The 13,030-nt window shown below is 36.7% G+C and overlaps 1 protein-coding gene across 10 annotated transcripts in view; it reads right to left on the bottom strand.

The window, feature by feature from the left end:
* The window catches only part of arhgef10la (Rho guanine nucleotide exchange factor (GEF) 10-like a), a 124,765-nt gene that overhangs the window by 40,596 nt on the left and 71,139 nt on the right, over positions 1-13,030 (bottom strand). For all 10 annotated transcript variants that reach the window (XM_037975324.1, XM_017408921.3, XM_017408923.3 and 7 more), the window contains one exon: positions 10,083-10,183. In XM_037975324.1, coding sequence (XP_037831252.1) covers positions 10,083-10,183 — 101 coding nt within the window. The remainder of the gene's footprint in view (positions 1-10,082; positions 10,184-13,030) is intronic.

Here is a 13,030-nt window from a genome sequence, read left to right as displayed (position 1 = left end):
AGATAAGATCTATTAAAATCAAAAGCCAAATTATCAATAAAAGTTTAACAAAGACAATCTGGAAAATAAATCTTTAATTTACAACAAAAGCCAATGCAGTCATGTTGGGTTAGTCTCTACAGGCGTGGCAGACTTGGACTGCTCAGCTCCTCCTGAAACGCTGCAGCTCTGCCTTGGCTGCATGAAGTCTTTCACTCCCCTGGTATTGGGGAATTGTTGCCCATAGTTTTGAAAACTGTGCAAACTCATTTAATTTTCCTTTTTTTCTTCTTGCTCCACCCTTGCCATGTGTTTTGTTCTACCTTTGAAATTTTTCAGCTTTGTAATATTGACAGGATGACATTATTGTTTGAACTTCAGTTGGTTTTTTCATGCATGGACCTTACGGTTTTCCATTTAAGTTTCTCTCCCTGCCAGCATTTATTCATTTCATTTGCCCATGTTCAAAGTCTGCATTAGAGTCTTTTTCAGAGTTGCCCAATAGCAGGTATTCAGTTTAGATGAGCAGCCAGAACTAGGAAAAGGTCCTGGTAGTTGCTTCCAGTTTATAATTATTGAAGCCACAGCGCTCCTGGAAATATTCCATGTGTTAGGAGTTTTTAATACCCCCGTCCTTTTCTTTTCTTTTCATGTTTTATAGGAAACATCTGTTTCATCCATTTCACAGGCTGATTGTGGTTCTGGTGTGCTTTGTTCGTTTTTGGATCATACATAAATGAGGAACTGTTCATGTGATTTCATAAATACGTCCAATTCACTCAACTTGGCACATGTTTATATCTCAACTGAACACAAGTTACTGTACCAGATCACAATGTCTAAACACAAGATTTCACATGTTAACTTTTGTTCTTTTCAAAATTTCAAATAAGTACACTTTTAATTGAACATTTTAAGAAATACAAAAAAGTCAATTTATTTGAAAAAAAGAGCCACTTTCAAGAAGTTTGATATCAGTTGCACAACCTTCTGGAGTAATTGTGTAAAAATATTTGCAGAAACTGTTTATGATGCTCAAATAAATAAATAAAAAAGCTTTATTTGTGTGTCACAGCTTAGTGCTCTGAATTTTTAAAGAAACTAAAGTTGTAAGGATATGTTACATCTGTCAAGAGTTTGTTTATGCTGCAATAAAAAATGTTCACCTTTACTTTAATAATGCAGTTTTATTAAGCTCTTACAAGGGATGATGCTCTAAGCATCGATCCATTCATTCACTTAATCTCTTGTGCAACATGCAGATAAGACAGTCATGCTGGAGGCTTGTTTGTTGTTAAGAATGGGGTAGATACGTTTTAAACCATTTAGTAATTTATTTTTAATCATCTTGAGTTGTGGGGTCTTCTTTAATAATTTATTTTTGGAAGGAGGTGGGGGATGTGCCATCCATCTTCCAGAAAGCATTTAGCAGGATACAGAAAGTCCTGAGGTTACACATTAAAAGACTTTAATACATTAAGACCTGAGATGTCCTTTCCACACGCGGGTGGTTACAGTCATATGTTGCGTGAGGTCTTTATGGGTTAATTGAGGGCAGACTGCTGCAGCACAGACGCTATGTCCAGGGGCTTCCTAGACCTCAGAGTAATTATCAACTTTCTTCAGCTAATTATTGTATTAGTTTTAAATAAATTTCCATTTGTACTGACTGCTTGTACTACATTTAACAATTAATATTTACAAATAGAACAAAAAGGAACAGAGAATAAAAATTTAGCCTTATTCTTTGGATTTGCAGCTATGGGGATGAATAAACTGAATAAATGACAGGTATGGACTTAAATTGCATATGACACCAACACGCCTCAGGGACACACATCACACACTCTTTATCATCATATGGACCAATCAAAACACACACATATACATTCTAATTGATGTATTTGTTTGAATTAGATCATCATTAAAACACAGTGATACATATCAGTCATATAAAGTTGCTGGAGATTTTTTTTCTTTAATTAAGAATTAAGATTTAATAAATTTAGTGCCTTTTTTCTCCATTTTTTTTTTTTACTATTTTTCATTAAACAAGGTAAAAGTTTGAATATTTGTTTGTGTGTAAAGATGCTACTAACGTGTCTTTACACACACACACACACACACACACACACACACACACACACACACACACACACACACACACACACACACACAAAAAGACACTACTAACATGCTAATTAAAATTGTGGCATAATAACAATTTTTTAAAAATCTTTTGGCACAATTATTGTCTTATTATACAATTACCATCATTTCTGATTTTTATAAGATTTCCCCTATAAACACAATACACATGAAGGAGGCTCTGTTCTGGTGGGTACTCATGAGACGTGGCAGATAAACGTTGATAAAAGCAACAAACTGCAGCACAACCACTAACTGCAAAAGTCAGAATAAAACTCAAAACAACACCTTGTTGTTTCTGTCATTAAATGATTGTTTTTACATGACTGTCAAAATAAGCCCATATGCTGAGGCCTTTATCAACCAGGTATAAGTGGTTGAAAGCAATATTATCACACGTGCACACACACACGCACACACACACAGGCACGCAGACTGTCTGTTAAAACAAAAAAAAATTAAATAGGTTTTACTGCGAGCAATATTTATTGATAAGCACTTTTGCCAGTACAAAATATTTATGAATATTTATGTGAAAACAAATAAAAGCAACCACACACTATGCACTTATCGCTTATTATTGTATGTCAAAGCTTGACAAGTTATCTGCAGAGTTTTACCCCCAAAGCAACACAAATATCTAGTTTTTATTTCCAGAACCTAATGAGACTTCAGTAGTGAAGTTACTCCAACTGTTGCCACAATAATGCCTCGCAAGAACCCCTGACTTCAGTTGAAGTGAAAGAAAGTTACAAAATGCTAGTTTTTAAAAAGTTTGTTCAACAAATTAGGCCAGAAAAATAAATGTAATCACAACCAAAACAAGCTGTTCTGGTAATCATTTTGGTTTACAAAAAAAAAAGAGGTGTTACGGTCATGAAGAAACAAAAACTGCACATGAACTATCAGTTTTTAATGTTTTAAGAAATATTGTGAGTTTCACTGTTCTGTGTTTTTGTTGTTGAATAAAGAATTATCTTTTAAGCAAGCTACTTAAATGCTGATATTCCAAAAGCTAAAGCTTAAAGTCGGGTTTCTCTGGAAGCCCTAAATCCCAACTCTTGAACTATAACTCCTAAAGGTGCATGGGGAAGAACACTTGGAACAAAAAATGAGTTTCTTAGTTTCATTATTCCAATCATGCTTTTGTTTAAAGTCTTTTGCTGATGAAGATTAATTTGCAGAGCATGGTGCTGTATCAACCCCAGTGACACAAAGGGCAAAGATATACGCTAATTAAATCCACCACTGCAATTGATATTTCCCATGGATTAATGCAAGTGTGGGATCTGTTAATTAAATCCATGATAATGTTTACTCATCATAAACATTTCCCATGTTTGAGCACAGCCAGATAGGGAGATAATCTTTGCAGTCTGACAGATTAATTTCAGGGCTAACAGAAAATACTTCCAATTAACAAGTTTTGAGTGGACTTTCTTGAATGCTTAGGTTAAAAGTGTTCAAAGAAGTCTTTCCATCTTCCTAATTTAGCAGGCATACTCAACAGCTCAAAAGATAATAGTAAGACATAAGGTGTGGCTAATCTCATTTGAGCAGATATAAAGATATCAGTAACCATAGCAACGAAGCAATCTAAATCCCTTGTGCTAATGGAAGTAAACCACTCTCAGTTCCCATGCAGGAGGTAGGCTGTCTCTCCTCTCTGTGCAGTATACACTGACATGGCATAGGTTATCACACAGTGGATTAAGAAGGAGTGTCAGAGTGTGCACCAGATCCTCCAAGACACACTCCACTCATATATTGATCATACAAAAAAAAAAAAAAGCTCTGCACACTTAGCAGTGTAACCACAGGCAACAGCCTCCTGCTTGGTCTCTCTACCCTGCAGCGGGACTGATTGCTTGTCTCAATCATCCTTTTACTCCCACCCCACCCCATCGCCAACCACCTCTTCCTCCCCTGCACACACAGACGCACAAAACACATAATCACACACACCTTCAACATCTCCCTCCCTTCGCCCTCATTCATTCTTCTCATTCTGTCTCCAATGCCTCGGTGACAATCTCTCATGATTTGACGGCCTCTTGTTCATCTTGTGAGGGCCATCAAAGTCAGCCGCCTTAACCCTGTCTGAAAGGGATGGGACTGCATAGTAGGAAGCAATTAATTCTGCAGCGAGGAAGCCCATTAATTAGGCAATGCTTCTGGCTATTTCATGAAAACCCTTCAGAAACAGTAGGGCCACTCGGATAGGCTTAAAGAATGCAGTGGCACACCAGGTTCTTAATGGACCCAGCGGGTCCTGGTGAAGAAGCACCGCAGGGTAATTCTCACTTTCTATTTCAAGGCCTCGTAACCACTCCACATGCCCCCACAAAGTGACAAATGCTGTTTACTAGCAAAGCTTCATCAGCTTTGGTTTCCATATCATATTGTGTAACGCCTGACTCTGCCAAATTACATCATGTAGATTTAGATTCCTGAAGAAGCTTTTACAATCTGCTAAAGTACATTCAGTTTTTTTTTTTTTTTAAACTGCAACAAACCCCATAAAGCAAAATGTAAAGAGACGTTTTATTAGTTCCAACTGTGCCGAGAAATTTCAGTGTAATAATATGGCAATTGTTAATGGGCAATACACTAATAATACACCATGCATAAATGTCATTAAACGCCACTGATATTCTCACATGTGGTGGAGGGAACTCTACCAGACAGAACAGTGCTGTTGCTGTGTTCCGTCTAATTGGAGGTAACAGGATAAACATCAGTGTGGAGATGGGTCGGGGAAAATGAGTTTTGTGATATTTAATTACTCACTAAATCATGCATGAGAACATTAGCAGCTTGTGTTGTCCACCACTCAGGGACATTTCAGAGCAAGACACCCATTTGAAACTAAACAGCAGCATGGTTGGGTGAGTTTAAAATGCTGATTCAACTGTAGGTCTCGCCTGAACACCGGACGGACCTGCCTACGACTGCAAGTGATGAGGGAGTCTCAGTGGCACTACACCATCCGTGAAATTAAATCAACAACTCCCTTATTGTAATTACATTTGGTGAAACAGGAAAGCAAGAGGTGGGTGTAAAACAATTAACATGTAATTGTCATCCTGACCAGACTGATGCTGATATTGATCCCCACGAGAGTCAATGAAATCCTTCTTGCCACCCTCTCTATTTTTTTTTTTTTTTTTTCAGTAAATTACAAATGGAGTAGTGGTTTGTTACTAGGACACTGTCTATGTCCATTCATAAGCAAAGGGTGTAATCAGTTTCTTGTGATCAAACAGTAATGGGAATTCCTGAGTATTTCGTGTCAGACATGACATTAAAATTGTTTTTTAACCAATAGTAGTAATGAGTTACAACATTTAAAAGATTTGCTATCACTTTGCTCAATGAAAAATGAAGAACAATGCACTGATTAAACACCGAATTAAATATTGACCTTATAATATAGTGCCTTGTGCATTATCTAGATAAATGAAAAAACATTGTTACTGTTTTTTAGTTTGACTACAGTTTGCTGTTATTTCTTCATGTGGGAACATCCTTCAGACTGAGTCTTGGAGCAGGTCTCAGCAGATCTGTGAAGATAAGAAGCTAAAAATCTAATAGATACAAATAAATAAATAAAAATCTGTCTTATACAGCTGGAAAAGTTCTTAGTTCAAGTTCAAAAACTATGATCTGTATTTATTGCTGCCCTATTTTTCCAGCAAGCTTTGTGGACGAAGTTGCATACACACATAAACCTCTTTAAAAGGTAAACATAAAGGTAAATTCATATAAACCCTTCAAACAGCAAACATTAAGGTAAGGGAAACTTAAAGTCAAACATAAAAGCCCTCAGATGGTTTCCGTAAGAAAAAAAGAAAAAGAAAAACAGTATTTTTTTTCAGTTTTTGCCATTTGATGTTTTCTTTACTTGCATTTCTACCTTTTTTTGAGCAATTGGTTAGTTACAAGTCAATCATTTTTAATCTGTGAGGGCGTGACTCTATAATTATGATAAAAAAAGCAACTTATATTATTTGATGGCAAAAAAAATACAAATAATAAAAAAATATATGCATCCTGAAAATAGAAGAATCAAGTCTTGTGTACACTAACATGCTAAATAAATAAATGTGAGAAGAAAACAGGATTTTTGTAAATATTTCATATCTAATGAAGACATTTAAAAAAACAAATAAATTACTCAAATTTGAACTCATCCTGTCAATCAATGATAGCATAAGTAAGGTAATATATGGAAAATCATCCAAACACTTGTAACGTTTTCTTTTCCAAACTTCTTCTCTTTATGTTAATGCTTTCCACTGACACCTTTAAGCTTTGACTGTTTGTCATTTTGACAAAGGAGCAACCAAATCTTACTTATGTAAACATGACTAGCTTGCTCTGAAAAGTGGTACTGCCTCAAAAATCCACAAGCTCAGATGTGTCAAAAAATGTAAAACTTTTCTATGTCAAAGAGAGATAAAGATTACAAGTTTATCTTCATCCCTGCAAGTGCAATATCTGAGGCGAGCACTTAAAGCTACGAGACAGCACAACAAACACTGACAGGTGCTGAAAGTGAAGTGAATAAATATGATTGGAAAAGTGTTGTATTTACATTTGATTAGCATTTTATTCATTGTGTTGAGGTTCTTTACACAGGTGTAAAATGCAATAGAGAGAGGAAAATTTAATAAATGTTTATTTGCTGTTGTCTCTCCAACTGAATGCCAAATAAACTCTGTTTACTGAATTAATTTAGGCTCAATGAGTAAGAAAGGCATACTTACAAATCCCTTCTTGTCATATGATTTTTCTCAATCCATGCTTCATATATATGGTTGGTCTAGACAAAAAAATTAATGTTGCAAAATGTATGTTTTCTTATCAGTGTGACAGCTATTGACAATTTGCATGATTTTGCTTTGAGTCCACGAAGCAGCCATAGGAAAAGAGATGAGCATGCAGCACCTATGCTGCTCTCCTCATCAGTACGCCTGCTGCGTCGCTGGTAAAGGTGTGAGCAACAAGGAAAGGCTGGAGATGCTGCGCTTCACTGCAGCCAGAGCTTCCTCTGCTCCCGGACTGACGTCTTTGATGTCACTCTGACTTGTGCCTTATACAGCAAGCACTGCTGGTGAGTCTACAGATGCATGCCACACGCACCCCTGTACCCTAACTGTGAAAAGTAGTCAGCATTGCAGAGAAAAAAAGAGTTTCGTGAGTTACTTTTTTATTATTGTGTGCAAAGATAAAGAAACTCAAATATTGTGGAAAGAAATAAAAAGCCTCAGGAAAAGTTCTGTAAAACAAAATATTCCACACTTCCTCCTGAACTGCAGTCCCTTCCTGTTTAGCACAACCCAACAGCAGAGTAAAACTACAGCTTTGTCAGCTTCTGGGCAATACTACAGTGCTTTTTGAAAACAGTAGGTTTAAGTGAAAACACACAAGCTTATATACAAAATGTTGTATATAAGCATGTCCTGCTATATCATTTAATTTACTCTTATTGGGATCAGAGTTCAAAATACACACTTACGCTCTATTAAAATAAATGTGAAAGAAATTAAAACCATAAAACATATAGGAAAAAGTTTAGTGAGGTCACAAACCAAGCAGGCAATAGAAGCATCTTCTAGAACAGCGGTGTTCAATTTTGGACCTCAGGGGCCACTATCCTACATGTTTTAAAAGTCTCTCTGCTTCCACACACATGATTTGAATAAATGGGTGATTACTAGGCTTCTGCACAACTTAAGGACATGTTGAAAAAAGTGGTTCAACCATGAAATCAGGTGTGTTGGAGCAGAAAAAACAACTAAAACATGCTGGATAGTGGACCTCAACAAACAGAATTGAACACTGCCCTTCTAGTAGATGTCAGTTCTTTTTCAGCATCCCCTACTAAACATCTGAAAGAACTAAAGGATTTGGAAACTTTTATATTTGCTTAATTTTTTTAGATTCAAGGCTAGGTCTATCCAGCCTACAGATAATAGCAGAGATCACTTAGATGTTAAATCTTTAAAAAAATAGTTCAAACCCTAACTCAGTCATCTAAGCATAACATTTGATGAACTGTTCATCCAACCAGTCTAACTGCCTTCATCACCTTGAATGCTTCTGTACTACCGCTCGCTGCAATGATGAAAGAAACTATTGCAATAAAAGTGAATCCGCCCTGAGAAACCTGCTCCGTACTCAGTTCAATCTTGGCTGCAACAGAGCATTCAGTGTTGCAGGAAAGTATTGAGAGAAAAACAGCATGCACAGCAAACAGAAAGTAAAGCAGAGGTGACAAGGAAAAAGGTGCTCAGGTCTACATCAGAATCAGACAAGAATAGGAAGAGGGGACAGAGGTGGTGAGTGGGTTAAATGTTCATGCCATTATGACCAGAAAAACACAATTATGTAGTCTTGTCTGTTTTTGCTATGAGATAAGAGCACAGACTAATGAACCTCTGATGAACCGTAGAGAGAGGAGACCTTGTGCTCTGCTTGGTCAGACTGAGTTCAGAGAGGCAAGGGTTAGAGGACGGAGGTTAGGGAGATAAAAAATAAAAGAACTCCTCTGCTCCCTGTTGGGTCAGGTCTGGGCATTTATTTGTTATTGTTGTTTTGTCAGTGTTGAAAGTTGACCATAATGAGATTTCCAGAATTTGAAAGGAGAAAAAAAGGAGCTTGTAACACTAACTAAGGATAGGTTTGTAAGAAATCCTAAAACCAAAGATTATGTTTAAAGAAAACTGAATCTTTATGTAGTCTCTCAATGGAAACATCAATCCCTGGAATTAACAACAATTTACACATACAAGATGATGAATAAAAGTTAATTATTACAAATACACTCACCGATCACTTTATTATTAGGTACACCTAGTTAGAACTGGGTTCGACCCCATTTTGCTTTAAGAACTGCCTTAATTATCATGTCATAGATTAAAAAAGTTGTTGGAAACATTCCTCAAAGATTTTAGTTCATATTGATATGATAGCATCATGCTATTTGTCAGATGCACATCTGTGATGTGAGTCTCCCGTTCCACCACATGCCAAAGAAATCGATTGGACTGAGATCTGGTGACCGTGGAGGTCACTGGAGTTTAGTGAACTGAAACTCATCAGTGCAGGTAATGTTTTTTACAATCTCTTATTGTCCAGATTTAGTGACTCTGAGTGAACTGTAGTTTAAGTTTCCTGTTTTTAGCTGACAGCAGTGGCAGCCAATGTGATCTTCTTCTGCAGCCTATCTGCTTCAAGGTTGGATGTGTTGTGTTCAGAGAAGGTATTCTGTATACCTTAGTTTGTAACGAGTGATTATTTGCTCTACTGTTGCATTTCTGTCATCTCAAACCAGTCTGCCTATTCTCCTCTGACCTCTGACACTAACAAGGCTTGTTTTGTCAACACTAATGCCACTCACTGGATATTTTCTCTTTTTTGCACCACTCTTGTTAAATCTAGAGATGGTTGTGTGTAAAAATCCCAGCAGATCAGCAGTTTCTGAACTACTCTGATCAGCCCGTCTGGCACCAACAACCACACCACATTCAAAGTCACTTAAATCCCCTTTCTTCTCCGTTCTGATGCCCAGTTTGAACTTCAGCAAGTTGTCTTCACCACGGCTACATGCCTAAAGACATTGAGTTGCTGCCATTAGCTGATTAGCTAATTGTGTTAACAAGCAATTGATTAGATGCACCTAAGAAAGTAGCCAGTGAGTGTATAGGTTGTATTTCCTCAGGCTATAACCTTTCAGTGACTTTGTCGAGATCCTTATTTTTTCTATGATTACATAAAAAGCAACGCAAGCTGTGCACCAACAATGTGTGAAACAAACTCTGATGATGATCTGAGCCTCTGACTGGAAACATTGTTATTGCATTTCACTGCGTTGCATCATCCAGTTTAAAAAAAAATGACAGTAATCCTCTTTGTGTGTGAGAGACTATGTGTATGCTGTGTGTGCTTACGTAGTGCAATCTTCGCCAAGTGAAGACGGTTGACCCAGGAAATCTTACTAAGGGGGTTGGGAGTGTTGAAGACCACCATGAAACTAACGGGCCGCCCGGACCTGAAGGAGGACACACATGCACACACAAACAGAGACTCAGGATGCATGCACATATGGATTCAAACTTGATTTCAGACATGTTTGATGAAAATAAGGCACAAAGACAAACACAATTTACAGTTTGCATAAATTTATTTAGTTTTGTCCCACAGTTGAGTTTAGTACAGTCCAGTCTGGTCCAACAAATTTAAAAAAAAACTAATTTATTTTGATACTTATTGGTAAAAGTAATTTTTTGCAGTTGTCTTAATAAAGTCGCCAATAGCCCACTGACTATCTAACGCCTACGTTTGATCAATTCTTTTCCTGTGCCATCAAAAAACTCCAAACACCACACTCAATGTCAAATTTTGACACTGAGTGACAGTCCTATGCAGAACAGGTTTAAAACCAACAAAAAGTATTTCAAGTTGCAAAAAAAAAAAACACTTTTTGTTATAAAATGAGAAAATCCCAAATATTTCTGTTGCCTATAAATTAGTTTGAATTCTTTTTTTTTTAAACCATTTCACAAAAAGGTGGGAAAAGAAGGATAAAATTCAGTTTGGTATATACCTTGCATGTGCTGAATGAGAACAGAATGCAGAGCAACACACTCGCAAAAACAAAGCACCCAAAAGAAAGGGACATTTTACCATTTCATGGGAATTTAGGTTTAATACAGCAGACTTTTATGTCAGAGCAGCTTCTTGCCTGGTTGAGGCTTTACAGCAGTTCAGTCCGGTGTGGTGGGGCTTTATGATTTCAGCCTCCACATCAATATTCAGGCCATGCTCTGACGATCACGCAGGCTGGTCACAGTAAATCGCTTATAGGTGGGCATCAGCACTCAAAGGGAAAAAAAAAGCCACTAATGTGTGGGCTTTGCTGGCACAACCAGCCGAGGCTCTGATCAGTTAGAGCCTTTTGGAGCCAAATCAAGCTTTGGCACAGTTGGAGACCAGATCTCACATGTGTGAAAGAAAGAACAAAAGCCAGAACTAAAGAATGACAGAAGGATGGAGCCAGCAACAAATTAAGTCTTAAAATCAAACCACCTCAAAGCATATTTACATACATTTACAAATACATATGTTAACTTTCAGTTGGTACTGATGGTACAAATTTCTTCAGCACATAAACATTTTCCTAAGGAAAAAGTGTCTTTAAATCAATGAGCCTTTTACCTGGTTTAAAAGACAGACAAGGCCATGAATACTGAACACATACATGATCGAGGATGTGTGTGTTGTCCTGTGGCATGAAAAGTGAAAGAATGAACATTTTGCCTTGGAACTGGGTCACTATTGGAATCCATTGTACAAGTAATAAATTAAAACCAACTGCACTTGCCAACCTTTGAAGAGGTACAAAAATAATGAAGCAGGTTGTCTTCTAATCAAAGTCTGGAGGTTCGATTTTCAGCCATGATGCATGTCCAAGTGAACTACTTGTGTTTACTATATTTTAAGAGAAAAAAATAATAATGTGAAGTATGTAGATATTTAATAAGAGTATGATACAAGTGTTTGTAAGGTGCTTTGTTGAACCTGCATGAATTTAAAATGGTGATATTTAAACAAGTTATTTATCGTCCCTGTAGGAGTTGCATTTCAAGTTTGCAAGGAATGAGCATTTGATATTCAAAGCTCAATTTTTTGGGAGAACAACTACACACTATTCTGATAACCCCTAATCTAACTTAATCATTAATGTTAATTAATTAAGTATTGAAAGTGCAAAAAATTCAATGGCTGTAAGAGAAACCCTAATCAAAGTAGACATATTGTGTATAATGGATAACACTGGATCACCGACAGGTATTTATGCTTTTCCATTATGAACACATGTAAACAAAGCTGAAAAATATCCAGCCTTCCTAGATCATCTTGATGTAGTTTGCTTATGGCTTTATAACATGCCAAAATCATACATTTGTATAATAAAATATGCATTTTGCCTCTGCTTTGTATGGTAATTTGGAAGTAACAATGCAAATATTTTTACATTTATTTCAATATGTGACTGAGATCATATTTCTTTATAGTTTCAATACATGTACGTAATTTGAGAATGCAAAAATGTGGCTTTTTTCACAGCATAAAAACAAGAGAGTTGGTTCCCTTCCTGGAGTCTTTGTGTAACATCCACAGACCAAAGAGTGGTGCTTTTAACACAAATAAAACTTCTAATGCAAGAGCTACTTCATATCTCAGACTCTACAGGCCTCAGATAGCAGGCTGAATGTTCAAGTTTGAAAGGGCTACCAGGACTAATTCCCTTCAATTTACAAAAACAACACAGCAGCACTACTTGAGTTTGTTTCCTACAGCAAACCACAACTCAAACGAGTCACTGTTGCTGTTCACTATGTGATGAATTACATTAAATGTAATAAAATCTCTGCTGCATATCTGTACATCCATCTAGAATTTAAACTCCTACTTACCCTTACACAACTTAGTGCACGCTTTCTTGTCTTTTTGCCAAATTATTTACAAATTTGCATTATTTTGTGTGTTTGTATCAAAATCCTTGTGTGCAAACCCAGATACTGTAAGGTCTAGTGCTGACTAGGAAGCCAGAACTACCAAACTCTACTGAGGGAGTGATTTTTGTATGAATACAAATCATTAGATTAGAAAAGGCAGAGAGGAAGAACAAAGAAAGTTGGGAAGCCAGAAGCTCCCATTATAAACAGCAGCCCTAAACTGAAACAAAAGAAAACAAAACAAACAAACAAACAATCTAAAAGTGGACATGTGCAAAAACATAATCATGGATGTGTCTGGGGATCACTGAAGTCAACAGAATTGGTTTTGTTGCTAGTTAGAGACCAACAACCAGGCTTATGCAATATTTATTTTT

The sequence above is a fragment of the Kryptolebias marmoratus genome, linkage group LG4 (genome assembly GCF_001649575.2).
Source record: "Kryptolebias marmoratus isolate JLee-2015 linkage group LG4, ASM164957v2, whole genome shotgun sequence".
Lineage (NCBI taxonomy): Eukaryota > Metazoa > Chordata > Actinopteri > Cyprinodontiformes > Rivulidae > Kryptolebias > Kryptolebias marmoratus.
Note: the sequence above shows the minus strand (reverse complement) of the source record. Positions and strands in the feature narration are given on the sequence as shown.